The 20860-nt window shown below is 34.7% G+C and overlaps 1 protein-coding gene across 8 annotated transcripts in view; it reads left to right on the forward strand.

Moving 5' to 3' along the window:
- The window catches only part of RTTN (rotatin), an 88435-nt gene that overhangs the window by 44200 nt on the left and 23375 nt on the right, over positions 1-20860 (forward strand). For all 8 annotated transcript variants that reach the window (XM_065667916.1, XM_065667914.1, XM_065667913.1 and 5 more), the window contains 9 exons: positions 1332-1460; positions 2565-2672; positions 3301-3459; positions 4755-4826; positions 7416-7608; positions 9834-9916; positions 18294-18405; positions 19189-19387; positions 20390-20480. In XM_065667916.1, the coding sequence (XP_065523988.1) occupies positions 1332-1460; positions 2565-2672; positions 3301-3459; positions 4755-4826; positions 7416-7608; positions 9834-9916; positions 18294-18405; positions 19189-19387; positions 20390-20480 (1146 nt within the window). The remainder of the gene's footprint in view (positions 1-1331; positions 1461-2564; positions 2673-3300; positions 3460-4754; positions 4827-7415; positions 7609-9833; positions 9917-18293; positions 18406-19188; positions 19388-20389; positions 20481-20860) is intronic.

Raw genomic sequence — 20860 nt, forward strand, 5'->3', positions numbered from 1 at the left:
TTATGCTCTTGGGAAGCCAAAATTTCATTCTTCAGTGTTCTTATTTGTTTGTTAAGTCTATGGCCATGATAGACGACTAGTTTTTGCTCCTCAACTCCAGTTTTCTTAAAACTGTAGAAAAAGCATAGATCTGGCTTTTTGATTGTTTTACAGGTATTCAGTAGGGTTAGGTACCTTTTAGAAGTTTTCTTTTTAGTTTCAAATACTAAAATCTGAGGCTTGAAAAAGTTTTAAAGTAGGTTTAATTCATTTGCAATTCTGAATATGAATAGGAACCAGATAAGTGTCCGGAAAGTTTGTATACAGATGATAATCATGTTTGTGATGGAAGAAAAAAATATTTTAGGGAGAAGTCTTCACTTGCCAAGATTTTCTTGAGTAGAAATAAATGTTTTAGAACTGTTTGATTAGATGAGTTTTGAGATTTGAAGTCTAGGCTAAGAACGGCACCAAGGTTATAGATGTTGTTAATGTAAAAGAAAGATTATTACTAGACAAAATCCTAATGAATATTATGGAATGAAATCGACTAGTAATGCGTAAGCTCTATGTGTGGAAAAATTATGCGGTTTTACTTGGCTTAAATATAAAAGTAATTGTAGGTCTTTTTGGGTAAGGGGAGAAAGTGGGACAGTGGGACCGAAAGAATTTCTATAGAGTGGGCCACTGAAAGAAAGAACAGCAGCAAAAGTTGAGATGTTTAAATTGCCATGTTCTGGGGAAAAAAAGAATACATCTAGAAGTACAAGTCTTAAGATTATGATTTTAATAAAATATTTTGGGACATTTTTTGTTGAAAGCAGCATCTTTTTATTTTAACATATGTGGGGATACTTGGTCACAGAGTTTATTTTATGTTATGATCCAGTGACCTTTAGGTCTGTTGATTAGGATTTTATATACAAAGCTGATACATTTTTATTCCAGTTCAAATCAATAAAAGATATAAGTGGCCCTTCTTCGTGAACACAGAATTTTGAAATGAAGTTATATTTTTAATTCCAAACAGCATAAAAACTTGTGTACTATAAATGGGCTGTTCACATTAAAAACAAACTCTCATGTCTCTATTAATATTGTGGTTATTATTACGCTTGGCTGCAGTCTTCATTTGAGAAGCAAATAAAAACCACTCATCTTCAGAAGTGTAAGTATATAGGAGACCATCACATGACCAAAATACAAATAAAGAAATAAATTAAGGTTCAGCTAAATATCTGCCATCTTTTCATGAACTTATATTTTAGTAGACAGTTGATGTAAGACAGTTTGTACTCTACCTGTATACTGCTTAGAGTAAATCTACCATGAACCTGTACCCCTACTCCTAGGTCATCTCATCGTTTTATGTTGAATGGGGGGGAAACGCTATGTCCTTCATGGGAAAAGGTGTTACGAAAAGCACAGTTCTTTGCTTGCTTCACTTATCTCACGAAATGACGACTCAAGCCAAGGATATGGTGAGTGCCTTACACTTGCCTTTATCTTGTCATTTGTGAGGGCTACACACAGATTTTCAAATGTGGTGGGGGAAAATGCTTTATGGGATCTTATGGCAACAGATAGTAAAAAAAAAAAAAATCTGCTCAATCTCATTTGGTGTATAATGTTAGATAAATGAATAGGAATGCTGAATATTCAGTTCTAACCCTACTGGAATTATTCTGCGTGTAATTCTGTGGATTGAGAAAGGCCTTCTTTGAGAATAAAGTATAATTTTCTTTTTATAAAAAAAAAATCATAATTTTATGTAAGAGGAATAAATTTAAGGATTTATGACATCATTTCTTCAGCCTCGTTCAGATAATGGGCTTTCTAACATGTTTATACATGTGTGTATTCTTTCATGTATGTATATCTGTGTGTATATATGCATACATGAAAGAATTTATACATACATAAAACGATGATTGTCTCATGAAAGGAGTTATCATTACTTATTAGCAAAATTCATATCTGGCTGGAATACGAATACATAAAATTTTAGGTGTCATAGTTCATTATGAACTTAATGCATCGTTTTTTGCAGTGCCATGGTTAAAGAGAGCATTTGGCAGTTATGGAGGTTTTTTTAACCTGAGCTAAAAAGTTAATTTGTAAAGCCAAGTATGGTTTCATGGAATCTGCAGCTCATTAGTATGTGGTAGTCTGAGAAACTTTATTTAATAACGTGGCAGATTCATGAAGAAAAAGAATAAATTGTGATCTAAGTAATAATTGCAGGTCCTTACTTAGTAGTTTTCTGCATGCATAGAAGAAAGACTGATTTTAGTAATAAGCAGAAATTTAAAATGTATGGAGTAAATTTTGAATGGAAATAATTATCCCAGTATGTTTAATCTCCCTTTAGCACTGCTCTCCTAATTCTTTGAAGAAGGCACAAATCCAATTTTAATCAGCAGGTGAAGTCACCATGTTCATAGAGGCAGAATCAAAAACTTTCCTGGAATATCAGTGCTGTGTGCATTTAAAGTGTTTTAGTATGTAACTGGTAGCTCAGGCTGCGGGTAGACTGCCATGGCATTGAAAGATTTATAAAATAATTTCTTTATTTTTTTAATCAGGACTGGATATCTCTTTGGTCTTTGCCTTATGATAACAGTGAAGAACAAGCTCTTTCTCAGCTAGGTTTGGCATGGCTGGTTCCTTTATGGGTAGATAGAGACCCTGAGGTTAGTTAATGCAATGTGAAGTTGATATCTTATTTTGACCCTTGTGTATTTGCAAAACTTCAGTTTTGTCAATTTATTTAATATTGAAACTACTGGTTTCTATAATTGTTACTCACTATATACTAAATTACAGTATCAATAAAGTAGGGAGAATGTTTCCATATAAATATCTTCTGAGAAATCCTTCCCTACATTTTCTGTCTTGTATGCTTCCATTAGTCACTTGTGATCATGGTACATAAGCAGTTCTCACTGACATTGCTGTTACTTAGTTGCAAAGCAGAAACATTTATATCAACTACAGATTTAGAGCCAAGTATATTTGATGCAAATCTGTTAAATTGTAAGTTTGCTAAATGGGACTATTTTTAAGTGGTAAAATGTTAAGAATTTTGAAGACTGTCTTAGTATTTTTACATATTCAAAAGCTGATCTATTAATTCAGTCTTTTACTTACGCATAGTTGTGATTATGAGAATGCGGCAAGAGAAATATAGGAAAAGAGGTTGTTACTTTTTAAGTTATTCCATTAAGCTCTGGACTCAGTTGATACAACTTATAATTTTTTAAAAACTTGTTGGTAATTGCTGTAAGAAATATCACTTTGTTTTTCGTTTATATGTACTAGGTCAGATTTACAGCACTTGGAATAGGATCAGCTCTTACATCTCTTGAAGTAGGATGTATTGCATTAGCAGAAAGTTGCCAAAATATTTCAGGAGGTCTGTGGGGAACAGTAATAAACATCCTTCTGGACCAATCTGAATGTAGCATGGTACGCAGGGAGGTATGTTTCTTGTGTCCTTCTGTTGTTACCGATTGTAAAGTTTTTTTTCATTAAGGAGAAAAGATTTTTTAATATTTTTTCTATATATGTGCTCTGCGATGCTGCACAACACCTACTGCTTTGTAAGTTAAATGCTACCTAGTGAAGTGTTAAGCTTCTAAATAGAATTCTAAATAGAATTCTAAATAGAATTACTCAAGGAGCAGCAAATACAGATGACTACTGTAAAAGTAGAAAAGATCTAAATAATATGGGGGAATGCATAAAAACTTAAGGCTTACTCAGGCAGATAAACAGGTTGCTAAAGCATAACAAATTAGCCCAGATTCTAATGACTGTTTTGTTCAATTTTTGTACACTTTGGTATGAGCTCATCAATTGATCTGTAATAAATACCTCCTCATTGCAAGCATGAAGTAATCTGCCTAGGCACTGTACTCTAACAGAACACATAGAACTGTCTAATACTATATTTAAGTTCTGTACACATTTTTCGCAACTTTATCGATTCTAATTGTAATGTTTTTCTTGTTTTCCAAGGACTAAGAAAGAGCAATGGTGAAACATAGTGGGTTATTCTTTTCTTTCCCAGCTTTATTGTGCAACTAGTAACATTTTTCCAAAGTAATATTTTGAATTTATTTGTGCAAAATGCTTTTGAGAATGAGCAATAAAACAACCTTGTTGTTTTATGTAGCTTCCACATTATTTCAGTAGTATCTTAAGAGTCAAATTATTGACAAAAGATTGACAAAATATAAAATAAGTAGTTTCAGTCCACCGACATATACATGTAAAATGTGTGTGATATAAATTAACAAAACACGCATGCCATGTATTGAGAAAGGAAGATATTTGGAACCAGTGTGTCTGTGCATCCCACTGTGTCCCAAAATTGCCTGAATTAATACAAAACATAATGACAGTAAAGTGAAGGGTCATAAACAGTGAAGTTTTTCCTTTCAGGGATTTTTCCCCAGTACGTCTTGTTATGCTAATTGGATAGGATTGACTGTACTGGAACAGTGATTAAACTGTTTGCCCTAATGACATTTATTGTAGGTGAAGCTTGAAGGGTTTTGGGTTATATCCTTCTAATTTTTTTTTATTTTTTTTTTTCCAACATGAGCATGAAAATTCTTTGTGTTTCAGCGTATGTCTAAAACAATGGTGTAATATGTAGACTTGTAGACCGTGCTGTTCAATCTGATGTGCTTTTTTTGGTTTTGTCTTGTGGTTTGTTTTTTTTTTTAGCTTTGGCTAGGTATCAATAATGATGCTTTCATTTATTTCAGGCTGCTTTTATTCTTCAAAATCTCCTTGTGATTCCACTTCCTACAGAAGACATGAAAGATTGCATTTGGCAAGTGAGTGACTATTACATTGAATGAAAAAGGTCATAGTATCACTGAGAGATGTTATTAGATAAAAAAAACTTATGTCAGTATGCCTATGAAATATAAATTTAAAGAATTACATGTCTAAGGTGACATTTGAGAGGGCAAAATATATGAATAGACAAACTTCTTTCAAGCTTCTAGCAAGTTCAAGAACAGAAACAAAGTTTGTTTATGTATGTTGTATAGTATCTTTGGATTCCTAGGAAATTTACTTACTTACATAGTATCATTAGCATTTAGGACAGGTATTGATTGTTTATTTAACCTGCACTTAAAATGCAGCATGATTTGATGGGTATGAGGAAGATAAAATTCTGATAATGTGGCGCTTTATAAAATGTTTTGGAGGGGGGGGGAGGGGACGTAAGTGATGAGAAACAACCATTTCCAAAGAAAAATGAAGCAGCTGGTTGCTTAGGTAAATTTGAATGCTTCTTAAAAACATAACTCGTGAAGCAGGGTGAACTAGAGCAGGTTGCTTGGGACTGTGTCCAGTTTGGTTTTGAGTATCTCCAAGGGTATAGTCTGTCTGGGCAACTTGTTCTAATGTTTCACTACCCTCGTAGGGAAGAAAGGTTTTTTGGGTTTTTTTTACTAGTTCTATTTAATAAGTATTCATGCTGAAAGATTTTATCAAATAGCACTTTATGGTAACTGGTAAATTAAAACTGTTGTAAATACAAACAGCACTTGAAATTGTAAGATACCAACAAGATAAAATTCTGTGTTTCAGAGTTGCTTTCCTTGTTTTTTTTTTCCCTTTGCAATGGGTAAGATGTTTCATCTGTTGTTATTACTGCATGTGAGTTCAGAGAAGAGCTATTATGTGGATCTAGGTGAATAATGGGAGCCATGCACCAAAGTACCCAAAGTAGTATGTCATCATCTTTATCCCTTAGACAAATAGGAAAAGGAAAGACTGTAAACAGTTTGTAGCCCAGTATCTCCACAGGAATGTCTGTAGTGTTCCTGTTATCTAGTTGATAATTCATTTTGCTATGTTAGTTTAAAGAGTGGCATAGGAAATTTTTTGTCATGGGTAAAGTCACCTTTGCATAGCATTTACACAGCATTCTGCAACATACTGTGTTTTATGAAGACTGCTGAAGTTAGAGCACTTGTTATAAAATGTAACTCTTCAAGGGCTCCTGCTGTACAATAAAGTATCTGGCATAGTTTTTTAAACTGGCAAAAGCTGTTCTGGGTAATGAAATTTCCAGAGTATGCATTTGTCATAGTTTATACAGTCTAGTCATATTGATGACAGTATATGACTACAGTTTTATAATTTATCATAAACAGCTTACATTAAACGCCACATTCTTCTTAAAACGGTCATATCTGATTCTCTATTAATTGGTATAAAATGCAAATCAGGAAAGTAGTTTCTGTATAACAGAAGCCAAACAATAAGCAGCAGCTATCTAAAACTCTGGTTATAATTTAGGATGTACCATAAATTAGTTTTACTGCTTCTACTTGATCTGGGTTTTTTTGTTTTCTAAGAAAGTAAGCTTGTGCTCAGTGTAAATGGAGGAGCTGGGAGAGATTTAGAGCCTATTGGGGACAAATAGTGTTTTTCAAATTACTTATTTGCAGTTGATCTCTCTCTACTCTCTCCCAGCTGCCAAAGAAAGTTTCTAATTACGAGTGATTAATTTTCTTTCTACAGTTCTAACTAGTTTCTTCTTGAAGTACTGCAAGAAGCCACCTAAAACTACCTTGCAGAATGAAATTGGTTTGAATTTTTCTCAGTCTGGGTTCTTTTGGCAATTATTACCTCTAATTTTTCTAGTCAATCAAAAAGAGGGTATCTTGTAACTTATTAAAACTTCATGTTGTCTTCTGTTACCATAGAAATACTGTAACAAAACCAAACTAAGCTGTTTATGTGAAATAAAACTATGAAGTCTTTCTTTTATGTATAAATCCACTGCTCTAGAAAGTTTTCCCTGAAGTCAGTGTTTGAAAAGATATGTCTGAAAAACATTCTTCAAAGAGAAGTTCTTTCTTTTCATGTCTTGTTTTCTAAATAAATCTTTTATCACAGTAGATTTACACAGCTAGTTGTAGTATAATGGCAGTATATTTTAGAACAGGATGACCTTTTCAGGATATTTACTCTTATCTTCGTATGGTTATGCTCTTTTTCTAAAGAAAACTTTTGCATTAGTTGTTATCTGTAATTTGAATTAAACAAGAAATTATAATTGTAAAGTCTCCTGATACATACAGTCTTAAAACCACCCATTTACAGCTTTCCATCACTTTCTATTTAGCTGTTAATGAAATTTCCCAAATAGCTACTATTTCCTAAATAGCTACTTACATTTTGCTAAATTATTGCAGTTTTTGTAATATATTATGATTTAGCTCAGCCTGAATAAAATCTACATTTGATTTTTGGAATATATTAGTTACAGCCTGTATGTATATGTATATACAGCTATGTATATTCTCTCATACACAGTATTAGGTTTGATTTGAGCTTTTTTGGACAGTTTCATGTAAAACATTCCTTTGAAGAAATGATGTCTGTGAATTTCATGTCTTCAGGGTCCATGTGTACGTGACGAAGAATCTGGCCTCTCTCAGATAGGAAAACCTGCACTTAAAGTCCTTTTATATCACTGCCAGTTCTATGAGCATGTGAAGCAGATGGTGAAACACTGTTACCTAGGATGTTACATGTTTGATTTGAATTCTTCCAAGGAAGACAACCTCATCATAGAAAAAGGTGGTATAACTGGTAAGTGATGTTAATGTGATCTTGTAGTATTTTAAACCTACATAAATAATTTCTAGTTTTAAGTAACTTACCTCAAAAAATTCTTACTAAAAATGGAACTGAAAAGTAATTTTCAAGCCATGCACTTAAATACATTAAGAAAAATATTGCTCGGATGATTTCAGTGGTGGATAAGCCACTACTACTAACATAGTGCAGAAAAAGCTCTGAGCTGTTATATACGTCTTCAGAAAGTTATAAATGAAAAGATGCAATCGGTTCTGCAGTATAATTTCTTGCAAAATATTGTTTGTAAAATAGTTTTTACAGTTATGACTTTGACAGACCAATACAATGAAAGTTTAGGAAAAAGAAGTATGTGGACTGTTTCTGAGACTCCTCTTTCTTGATGTGTTCAACGTTAAAGATGCATGAGTAGGACTGGGCTCTTATATGCTGGTTAGCTGCATTCTAAGACATCAGATATAATTTAATTTGTAGACTGAAAAAAAATGAATACTCAGAAATATTGTTCAGAAAACAAGGAATCAATATGAAAATCAGATCTGAGATACTCCAGGAACACAGGTTAAAAAAAAATAATTGATCTAAGTCTTACTATGGTGCATTGTGGGAGCTGACATTCTTGTCCAAATATGCATTATGAACTGAAGTTTAGAAAGCTAGGAAATGCATCAGAGAGCTCGATTAGTAAAAACTGTTCAAGGGAGGGAAAATTAGTAAGTTCATTCTTCTTGGTTTCTTTCTTTTATGTGTGCCTAATTTTTTGTATTTCAATCTTCTAAGGTTACAGATTTAAACAGTTCTTGTAGGCCTGCTTCTGTTAAACTTAGTTACGGAAACATGAACAGAAGAGTAATGTTATCTCCCCTAGCAAGTTGAGACTTTGACAGACCCAAGGAAAATCAGTATTATTGGTTAACTCTGATTTATCAGAGAATTACCTTAGCAGTAAAAAAATCCTCAATTTCCTCTGTGGCTGTATGTGTAATCTGTTTTCTTATTTATCTGTAAGTGTAATTTTTTTTCAATCCAACACTTTTCACTCCTTCTATGCTCAGCTTATTTGTGCCTCTTGGTAGTTCTGTTAGTTGATGCAGTTGTATATAAGAGCAATTCAAACTCCAGGATTGTACAACTTTCCAGTGAGCAGTTAAGAGATGTTTTATCAGATTATCAAAAAGCAAAACAAACAAAAAAAATGATTTCCAGGAGCTTTGAAATGAGGGGGGAGAATAATCTGTATTTCAGGAACGAGATGCAGAATTTTTGTTTATTTTAAAAAAAGGAGGGCATGGCAATGTTTGCTCCATCTCTAAAACTGTAGTGCTTGAAAAGCTTACAAGTTATCTATTCATTTGTTCAGAATTGTGTTGTTTATCTATAATGACCTGTTTTTGCTTTTTAATAGGTCCCATATCTCTTAATAGAAGGTCTTGCTTTGGTTTATCTTCCTAAACCCATTTTTGTTATGTTATTCCCCAGTGTATTTTTTTCACATTTTTCAGGAGTATAAAAAAAACCAACCAACCCATCTGCAAAGTTAGGTTAAAAAGAAAAGTAGTTAGTTCAGTTTAGTAATTAGCTATGTATAGGACTTCTACTTTTGTGGGTTTTGCATTCAGAATCCCTATAATCTAGTTCTTTATTCGTTGCTTTTTTTCCTGAATGTATGAAAGCCTCAGAACTTGCTATTGACAGTTTTGTCCTGTTTCTGTCACTTTTCATTCTGAAACAGATCTACAAAGTAATTCTGTCTTCATTGTATTTATGAATATAGGTTCTCTTGAAACTGCTTCTCTTGAAATGTGAATTTGAAGTCTTTTAGGACATCTGTTAATTGTGTTTTTACTGTGACACCTCAATATCTTAGATACTTTTGTATTATTACATTTTAAATAAAACTAAATCTGAACTATTTCAAAACATTAAAGTCTATGCAACTACTTAAGTGTAGATTTTCCCAGACTATTTTGTTGCACTAAAAATTGTATTATATTTAAGTCTGTTTATTGAAGGGATTTCCTGAATAAGAATTCATAGGTACAATGTATGAAAATTTGTAATTCTGGAGATATCAGACTATAACTGTGGTTGGCTACTTTTCTGTTTCACTGAAACAGTCCTTTGAAAACCTTTTAATGCTCTCTGCAGGTCTTTTAGGAATGAAAAAGAAAACTTCTTTTTTGTTTGATTTTTTTTAATTCTTTTTTTTTTTGCTACAGATTTTGATGATTCTCTTAACCTTTGGAAGGCTCCGTCCAGTCAAAGCCATTCTTCACATTCCCAGTCAACATCTGAAACTATGGTAACTTGCAGAGCAAGCTATTAATTTTTTATTTCAAGTTGTTCATGAAATGCTTTGAGTAAAATTAGCACTTTTACAAATGCTATAGAAACACAACAAAACATAAAACACCAGCTGAAATGAAACTGAAAATTTAAAAGCTGAAATTAAATTTAAATTTACTCTGAAGTAGATTTAATGTGTTGAAGAAAACTTTTATGGTTATTTACCTGAGCATAAATAAATAAAATAGCTTACCTAGACTAGCGAAATGCATAAGGCGGTGCTGAATTCTGTAGCTTCTCATGGCAATATGAGACATACTCTATAGATTACTTTGTAATTCACTTTATTAACAAAATGCAGTCATCTGCTGTTACTTCTGCTGCTTTTATACTTACTGTCCTTTCAGAGTGAACCCATATTTACACTACACAGCTACAAAACTGGATCAATCAAAACCACATAAGTATTTGGGTTAAAATTATATTCTGTGTCACAATAAACTCTGGATTCTGAAACTACTTTTACAGAATATAACAGTGGCACAAATGTTTGCAAGACCCAAAATAGACGTGCAAAATACAAGAAAGCAGGTGGCTGCTTGAAAAATTTGTTTCTGGCTAGGATGATTATTGCAATGAAAAGCTATAAACATATGCTGTCTTTCAAGATGGCAGATGCAAAGGAAGAGAAATTGAAATACATTCTTCCACTTCCAGAGTAGATTTGCAATATCAGATCAGGCTGTGAAGGAAGCTTTTATAACATTCGTTAGTTACATGATAAAAATCATATATTTTCACAGACTGCAGCATAACTCCAAGAAAACTCTGACATGTTGCTCTGAAATCCATTTTAATAATTTTTTCTTCAAAAATTTTTGATTTATGAAAGACTATCTAGTGTAATACAAAAGCCATAATGTCATAGCTCAGATATTTTTCTGTTAAACAGATGTGCTATGTGACAAAGAATGATAAAGCACAGGATGCTATCTTATTTTATTCACTAGAATTGTTATGCCCAGTTTTCCTGAGGATCGTGACAAAAATTAAAACATAGAAAAGCCAGTAGTGGAGTTTTGTCTCAAAATATTTTGCAATTTTAATTGCAAATTTAATTTAATAATGAATTTGTTGCTGTCTAGTACTGTGATTGTTATCTGGCAAGTTTTTAGTAATTGAGGAAAAGTTGTACCCTAGTGTTAAGCTAAAATTTCTCTTTTTCTGAAATTGCATTAATTATTTTGATTTTCATTTATCTAAATAACCCAACCTCCCCAGAAGACCCTTGGGGTGATTCAAATTTGAATATTTGAAACTAAAATAAATGAAAGCGCATGTAAATCAGAAAGTAGATGCTAACAGGAATAGTGCTCTAAAAACATGTACAAAAAAACTCAGGTTGTTTGAAAGCAGTTGTTTCCAAATTGCTTTTTAATGAATAAATTAACTGCCACTTTCTGATAGGAATAAAGGTTGAACAAATTTAATCTTGTTTGGTTCATGTTACTTGACTGGAAAGTAAATTTCAGCAATTCATCAGGATTGAGTGTCTAGTCTCCTTAAACTTGTGCTTGAGTTCTCATGAAGAGTTCATTACATGAAATCGCTTCAGCAGAAAAAGGGAAAATATAATTTCAATATACTAGACCAAATTTGTATTTGTATCTGTAAAGTAACATCATAGTTTAATGTAAAAATATAGCACTACAATTCTATTTAACAAACGAGCAACTAATTATTTAAAGTGGAAAACTCAAATACTAAGATACACTTACTTGTGTCAGCCTTCCAGATGTTGAGACTTCATATTTGCTAAGATTATGCTCTTACATGTAATGTAAGAGAATTTTATTCAAGTGTTGGTTTTGTTTTGTTTTCCTTCTTCCCGTGATACATACGAAAGTTTCACACAAAAACTTTGTCATTTACAGAAGTTAATTTCCATTTTTCCTTCATGGACCTTTTTAGCAGCTCTAAATTCTTGTTTTTACTTACTAATTTTCTTATCTCTAATAAATCACAGAATCACAGAATCCCAAGGGTTGGAAGGGACCTAAAAAGATCATCTAGTCCAACCCCCCTGCAAGAGCAGGGTAACCTACAGTACATCACACAGGAACTTGTCCAGGCGGGCCTTGAATATCTCCAGTGTAGGAGACTCCACAACCCCCCTGGGCAACCTGTTCCAGTGCTCTGTCACTCTTACAGTAAAGAAGTTCTTCCTGATGTTAACGTGGAACTTCCTATGTTCCAGTTTACACCCATTGCCCCTTGTCCTATCACTGGATATCACTGAAAAAAGCCTAGCTCCATCATCCTGACACCTACCCTTCACATATTTGTAAACATTGATGAGGTCACCCCTCAGTCTCCTCTTTTGCAAGCTAAAGAGACCCAGCTCCCTCAGCCTCTCCTCATAAGGGAGATGTTCCACTCCCTTAATCATCTTTGTGGCTCTGCGCTGGACTCCTTCAAGCAATTCCCTGTCCTTCTTGAACAGAGGGGCCCAGAACTGGACGCAATATTCCAGATGCGGCCTCACCAAGGCTGAGTAGAGGGGGAGGAGAACCTCTCTTGACCTACTAACCACTCCCTTTCTAATGCACCCTAAGATGCCATTTGCCTTCTTGGCCACAAGAGCACATTGCTGGCTCATGGTCATCCTCCTATCCACCAGGACCCCCAGGTCCCTTTCCCCTTCGCTACTTTCCAGCAGGTCAACCCCCAACCTGTACTGGTACATGGGGTTGTTCTTCCCCAGATGCAAGACTCTACACTTGCCCTTGTTAAATTTCATCAAGTTTCTCCCCGCCCAACTCTCCAGCCTGTCCAGGTCTCGCTGAATGGCAGCACAGCCTTCTGGTGTGTCAGCCACTCCTCCCAGTTTTGTGTCATCAGCAAACTTGCTGAGGGTGCACTCAGTTCCCTCATCCAGGTCGTGGATGAAAATATTAAACAGCACCGGTCCCAGCACCGACCCCTGAGGAACTCCACTAGTCACAGACCTCCAGCTAGATTCTGCGCCATTGACCACAACTCTCTGCCTTCTTCCTTTCAACCAGTTCTCGATCCACCTCACTACTTGATCGTCAAGCCCACACTTCTTTAGCTTATCTATGAGGATGCTGTGGGAGACAGTATCAAATGCCTTACTGAAATCAAGAAAAACTACATCTACCGCTCTACCATCATCCCTCCACCTAGTCACTTCCTCACAGAAGGCTATAAGGTTGGTCATACATGACTTCCCCCTCATAAAACCATGTTGGCTGTTCTTAATGACCCCCTCATCCTTGATATGCCTAGTGATGGAGTCAAGAATAAGTTGTTCCATCATCTTTCCAGGGATGGAGGTAAGGCTGACCGGTCTATAATTACCCGGGTCCTCCTTCTTGCCCTTCTTATAGACTGGTGTGACCTTTGCCATCCGCCAATCCTCAGGCACCTCGCCCGTTTCCCATGACTTACCAAAGATGATGGAAAGTGGCCTAGCAATGACCTCCGCCAGCTCCCTCAGCACCCGTGGGTGCATTCCATCCGGACCCATCGATTTACAGATGTCCAGTTTGCATAGCTGATCCCTAACCCAATCCTCATCTACCAAAGCAAACTCCTCCTTTGTCCTGACTCCTTCTGGGGCTATAGAAATCCGGGGCCCTCGGGGAGAGTCTGCAGGAGTAAAGACAGAGACAAAGAAGGCATTCAGCACCTCTGCCTTCTTTATATCCTCTGTCTCCAGGGTACCCACTTCGTTCAGCAGTGGGCCTATATTGCCTCTTGTGTTAGTTTTATTTGCTATGTATTTGAAGAAGCCCTTTCTATTGTCTTTAACCCGACTAGCAAGATTGAGTTCCAAGGAGGCCTTAGCTGTCCTAATTGCCTCCCTACATCCTCTAACAACTGTCCTATATTCCTCCCAAGCGGCCAGCCCCTCCTTACATAATCCATAGATTCTCCTTTTCCACTTGAGTTTGCCCAGCAGCTACTTGTTTAACCACGCCGGTCTCCTAGATCCCTTACTTGACTTCCTACTCATTGGGACGCTCCGATCCTGAGCTTGGAAGAAGCGGTCCTTGAATGCTAACCAACTATCTTGAGCCCCTTTACCGCCTAGTACACTTTCCCATGAGACTTCCCTACCATTACTGACATGACAGATGGTAAGATGCAGAGGTCTGACGTTCAAATTCCACTAGTAGTTAGGAGAAGAAAGACAGAGGAAGGGAACTTAGGCTAAATACAAAACTGTATTTCAGAGGGCAGTTAATGACTATTAACTGCCTTTCTAGTAAAGTTTGGAAATACCTTTAAAATCTCAAAATTGTCCTTAAGTCAGGGATTCACAATTTATTCCTAGATAAATTTAAATTTTATATTCCTACATTTTGGCACAAAGATTTACATCTTGATGTATGAAAAAAATAAGAAATACATGGTGAAGTCGTTGCCGCAAGTTTGTGGAAGTTTTATAGATTGATGGTAGCAAGATGTACTTATTCCAAGACCGCTAGATGGCATGCTTTCCCTATCGCAGATGAAAGGGAGTCTGCTGGTCTTAGGTTTTTCATGGTCGACATACGCAAATAATTGACAGCTACCAGCTATCAAACCAAGCAGAATTGTTTCTATCAGAAGATCTTCTGTGATATTTGTTTTTGTTTTTTTTTAGTTTTCCTAAATTTGTCTATATTTGTTCATTTGATGAATGTCAGTCTAGGAAGCTGAAACTGCTTTTATCTTCAGTAAGCCATATCCTGAATATCTTTGGAGAAGCAAAAGTGATATATTTTTACTGAATAATGTGAATTTTTTTTCTGTGAAAAGGTCCACTGTATTTTTTTTTTCTTATGTTTGAAAACAGTTTGGGCAAAAAGAAAAAGACACTCTTAGTTTTACTTTGATAGCAGATAGCTCAATTAAAGTATTGATTACATGAAAACTGGAAACAAAGGATGCTTTCATACAGTGTTCATGTGACCTTAAGTGAAAATAAAAATCTAAATTACTTTTTGGCTCCATCATATTTTCCCCATCCCCAAATTTGCAGAAAATAAAATTGAGAACATTAAAAAGCAGGTACATTAGTAACAGGAAACTTTCTTTTTTAATTTAGTGTATGAAATAGTCTGTCAGAGGTCTTGCAAAGGCTATAAGTACACTCTTGCTCATTTTATAAAGAATAGCAATGTGAAGATGAAATCGATGTTTCAAGGTCATGTGAAAGACAGCAGCAGCACTGTTTTGTTAGCTGTTATCTATGCACAGTATTTAGTGTCTTTAAGATCTCAGTGGATTAAAGATTTTTATCAAATACATGTTTATTTTTCTGTAAACTGGAATGTGGATACTGCAGAATGCCCAATTCTGAGATTAAAAATCTATGGAATTCATAGTTTAAACGTTAACTCAGGTTATCATTACAGAGGACAAATCTTCATTCCTATTGTAACCAACGTGTTTGGTTTGTGTTTAGTACATATGACTGAGAACACCAACCAGCATAGATATTCTAACTTGCTTCACAATGCATAAATACACTAGGGCTGTTCTGTGCCCAGGACAGCTTAGCAAAATGAACAGTTACTAAAAAACTTGAGCTAAAAATGGTGCAGGTTAAAGATCTACAGACATTTCCCAGATAGTATTAAGTCATGGCCATGCTTCCTATGAAATCTTCTTGCTATTTTACAAAAATGCTTTATTTTATGGAGCCATGGTTACCAGACTGCTTTACAGTTAAGTGATTTAAACCTTTGAAAATAGAACTGAATAGAATTAATCACTGCAAGCCTATTAAAGCAGTGCCAGTGGGATTTTTATACTAGAGGTTAAGAAAAGACCTTTTATTCAAATCTGGTAGATAAATGGCAAACCCCTCACATTTCTCCTGTGTTTCCACTCAGACAATTTTTGTATTGGTTCTAATCTGCAGTCCTCATCTTTCACCCCACACACAACCCTTTTTATTCCCCAATTAAACACCCTTCCAAAGTCTGTTGTTTCACTGTTAAGCCACAGAATGCTGCATTGCTCCCAGAAAGAAAATAGTGGCAGTAGAAAATATCCTTTACTAGGTACAATGTCCCAGACTCCCAGTTCATCCTTATCAAAGAGATTTATAAAAGTTGTAATATCTTTTCTCTCCTGGAGGGCAGAACATTGTGAAAACAGCTTCATTGTGCTACTATGTCTCTTCTGTTAAAATAGCAGAAAATTTCTGGTCTTAACCCACGTGCCACTGTGAAACAATTACCAATAAATGTTCTGTCAGCGCAGGAAGCTGGTATTATTCTAACTAGATAAAGCATTTATTAATTTTTTTTCTTAACTTGTCTAAGAACTTGTATTTTATTTCTTTGCCCATAGTGCTCAGACAGTTGTAGAAGGTGAGAAAGAATTGTGCAATGTAGGTGATAGTATTTACTAATATGTGAAAACTTATATAATACATAATAATATATTCAAATTTACTCTCAGCATAGTAATACTTCCTTTTAGTGCTTTGCTTATTGAAGAAGAACCATATGGACTGCTAGAAGTTGCATTTTGGGTTTGTACTTTTTAAGAAAGTGTTTGGTTTTGTCACTTACTAGAATGCTTGGGATTGAAGTGTATTGCTGAATAAGTGCAGAATTTATCATGTGTTAAGGTGGATTGGTTTAATATAAATAATTAGATTTTAATAATTATTTTAATCAGCAAGCATGAAGCTTTAAATAATTTATTTCAATTGGTAAATATGATTTTTATTTGTATGATCTGACCAGAATTTGAATTTAAGTTCATTGGTACAATTTGGTACTGCATTTTACTAACAGGAAAATTATTTAGCCAAGCATGTCCTAGTGTTTCTATGACCCAAGCTATTATGCAAATCCTGGAATTCAAGCGTGCATCCCACATCTTACTTAGCTTGTTTTCTGTGTTACAGTAATCTTCTGCCTTTTTTAAGGAACGGCTGAGCATGCATGAGGAAAAAGATTAAGGACTGTAGGAAGGACAATAATGGGAGACAAAAGGAAAAATAGGGGAGAGAAGGGAGTTACAGAATGGACATGGCAACCTTTAGCTCATGCAGGCATTGTGGTTTCAAGTAAAGATGCACTGATAGAAGCCTAGCAACATTTGAAAGTGATAGGGAGTGGGAGGTGGGGTTAAACCTTCTAGGAGATGAGAAAACACTAAGCTGACTGTTCCTGTAGCTCAAAATGCTGCTGAGTAAATCAAAGCTAAACCTGGAAAGCAGTGACCTAACTTCAAGGATACAGTAGCTAGGAAGGGAGTAATCTGTGATTTCCTTCCCTCCATACTTTTTGTCAATTAAGTCACTTTTGTCTTTCCTTTCGGTAAAAAAAAAATATTCCAACTGATTTTCTAATAGAACTTGGGAAAGAAAATCTTTGAAATATTTTGGTCTTCATTAGGAAGTTTGCTGTGAGGGAAGGCCTGATGACATCCTCATTCAAGCTCACTGAATTCCCCAGCATTCTGTATTCTTTACACTGTATAGTGAAATTCTTGAAGAAAGCTTTTGTGATGTGAATGGTCCAGCTAGAAAACAAAAAACGGAAATGAAAAAGTGTCCTGACATGGGAGATACTTACCGTATACTCTTGAAATAGGTCACAGGTCTTGTTGTGTCACAAAAGTGTCTTATTAAGCTGGAGACTCTAGGTCTCATGACCTCAAGCTTGTGGTTTTAAACACAGTAACAAGAGCATTAAGAACTTTTGAAAGCATGCAAAATTAATAATATGATAGATAATGTAAAACTGGTAGGAGGAGCATGGTAGTATGACAGTAGAATTTACTATAATGTAAATACATCTTTACTGTGAAATGGAACACAGAGGCCTAAGATAAAGAGAAAAACTCGGAGTCAGAAAGTCTCTGGAATGTCAACTTTGGCTGATGACTAATGCACTTCTGATATTTTTATCTGAGGATGTCCTGTTACAAATGGACAAGTGCTGATGTTCTCAGTAGAGTAAATAGTCCATGAAAATATTGAGTTTAAATGCTTCAGTAATGCCTATCTTTATCAGAATGTAGATTGAGTCAATTATATAGATGAAATAGGGATGAAGAGGAGGAATTTTCAGTAACATGACCATTGATCAGTTTTTAATGGAAATGTGAAATGCAAACAGCCAGAAACATCTTTCAATAGTTTCAGTTATTGGATGTTTATAGAACGTGTATATACATACATGCAGATATAGGGAACAAAATGTAGTCATACTGGTTCTGAAGAGTGATTTTTTTACATTGTGTTTTGGTTTTACTGAGTCCTGTCATGTCGTGGTTCCCCCTGCAACCCAATAAAATATAAATAGAAGTCTGCTCTGTAAAAGCTAGGATCGACTAATTTCCTTTTTATGGCTTTCTAGATTCTGTCTATGTCACCAACACTAGGGACTGTTACTGAGCTTCAGGCAACAGTTCCAACAAATCCAGTCAGTTTTAGTCCTGAAACTGTAGTTGATCGGCTTATGGCACAAGGTAAGTCAAACTTTGGGTTTGGTACCTAATGATGAATACGATGTATTAGCCTGCCCATATTCCAGTATTCGTACACGCATATGGAGCTTGTGTATTGCTGGAACAATGACCATTGATACTTCTAGTGGTTGTTTTAGAAGACAAACATGAAACACTGCCTTTAAAATTAAGTAAGGGTGAAATATACTTGAGAAAAATAAGTTAAAATGGTTGATACTGTGTGAAATGTCACACAAGACTGAAGTTCTATTCCTGGCATCCGTTCACCCTTTCAAAACAATCAATTTTGGTAAAGCTGTCATGTACATATGCACACACACAGAGATGTATATATAATTCTCTATGTTTGTAGATAGATACAAATGTATGTAATGTAAAAAAAAAAATGTACGTAGAGACATCTGTGTACAAATATAAAATATTTTTCTGTGAAGGATAGAAGTAAAACTATACATTTTTCCGAATTCACCATTTATTTTTAACAATTATTAGTGCCTAGTAGAACAAACATTTTATTTCAGGACTATTTTAAGTAACGCTTTTGCAGTATCTGATTTCTTTTTTATTTTCTTTTGGTTTTATTTTGTTTATCTTCTTCCGAATATACCTTTTAAATGTAAAGTTAAATTGAATGTTTTACGAAAAATAAAAACCAATTTGTTTTCTGTAACTGCTCTAATTAATATTTTGTGGTTTTCTTTCCTTTTTTTTTTTTTGTCCTTTTTTTTTTTGTGTTTTTGTTTTGTTTTGTTTTGGGGTTTATTGTTATTAAATGCGCTCTAGGTCAAAGCGAAACAACCACAACAGAATCTCCAAGTCAACATAATTCTCCCATGTCTGCTGCCCTTTCTAAACAGTGGGCTGTAGTAACACCTGCTCTTTTGTCAGCTGTTTGCAGCCTTCTGCACAACCTGCTGGTTGTTACTCCAGAAGATACTGGAATTGCTCTTCAACAGGCACATTTGCTAACAGCTCTCAGCAGGTATGAGATCAATAAATAACTGCCGAATTACAAACAAGGTGTAGCAGTAAAGGTTAAAAGTTTGAAATGAGCTCTACCAGTGTTTCTTATCAAAATGATTATATCGATCACTTCTTGCTTCTGAAGTGTTCAAAAATGCCTTAAAAAATGCAATGAACAAAAAAGTATCTGTATTACTTCTTTTTGTCACAGAAAAGGTAGTCATATTGGAGATTCCATTTGTGGTGTCTGTCTTCTACAGGACTTCTGTGTTCCTCTGGTAATGTTTTAGGCTTTTGTCTAGGTAGTTATTTAGTCATCCTTTTTGGATAATGATAACTTTTTTTTATCTTTAGTAGAACAGTACATTATATAGTCAGGTATTAAGAACTGCAATTCTTTTCAGTTCTTTTTATGATTTTCTTTAAATTGTATGCAGTATTTTGAGGATGAGCCAGATCTGTCACTCTGAAAGAGACTAAAGAACGATTGCCATATTTGGGAAAGTACTGGATGATAGGCCTTAGTGTTTCTTTTTTTAAAGAAGTAGCCACTTCAAAATAGTCTTCTGATTGTATTTCATGTTTCCACTTGCATAGTAACAAATTCTTTTATCTGTACAAAGTGTTTGGAAGTCCTGAAGTGAAGCATGGAAATTGGTTCAGTTTTTCTTAAGGTTTTCAAGAACTTTTGTAGTTGCTCTTCATACTGCAATTAATGATAAAAACTCCAACAATTAAACAAACACATACCTCCCCACCCCAAGCAAATGGTACAGTAAAAGCCATTGGATTTTGTTAGTCTATTTTGAAACAACTCACTGCTACTACAGTTACCATTGAATAGACTTACTGCTAAACCCCGCTATTTTAAGAAAGTGTTTCATCTAAACCCCACTATTTTAAGAAAGTGTTTCATAATTTTTTTTACTGTTGATTTAAAATGTTCTCCTCTATGTAATGTTAAATTAGTTGACTGTTTAATTATTTAAGTATATTTCTAACCAACTTTATTTTATTTTAGTCTTGTAAGTGCTAATCTTGTTGAGAGATGTATCTTGGAACTGAAAGCTCCATTGGGTCATCCTTGCCATATAGAACATGTAAAAGCTCAGGTTAGAGAAGTGTTTGTTACTTTTTCTTTTTTTTTTTTTTTCCAAATTATGAAAGTAATTATGTTTGCATAATCTATATTCATTATCATAGTGCAGACACACTCACTGCTATATGCTACATTCATGCGAATCTGTGCTTTTGACAAGGTTTAAGAGAAAATAAACCATGTTTTAACAGAACAATTTCTGTGTTAGAACTATACATAGAACCATCAAACTGAAAACCAGTGTTTGAAAAATACGAATTGAATTTAGTGGTTACAGAAATCATGTAATAGAATTTCTTTTAACAGTATTGAAATATGAGACAGATAGTTACTGACACACTTCATATTTATTTTCTGCAACAAAACAGGCAGCTTTGCTTTGTCTCCAATCTT

Source organism: Lathamus discolor, chromosome 2, assembly GCF_037157495.1.
Source record: "Lathamus discolor isolate bLatDis1 chromosome 2, bLatDis1.hap1, whole genome shotgun sequence".
NCBI lineage: Eukaryota > Metazoa > Chordata > Aves > Psittaciformes > Psittacidae > Lathamus > Lathamus discolor.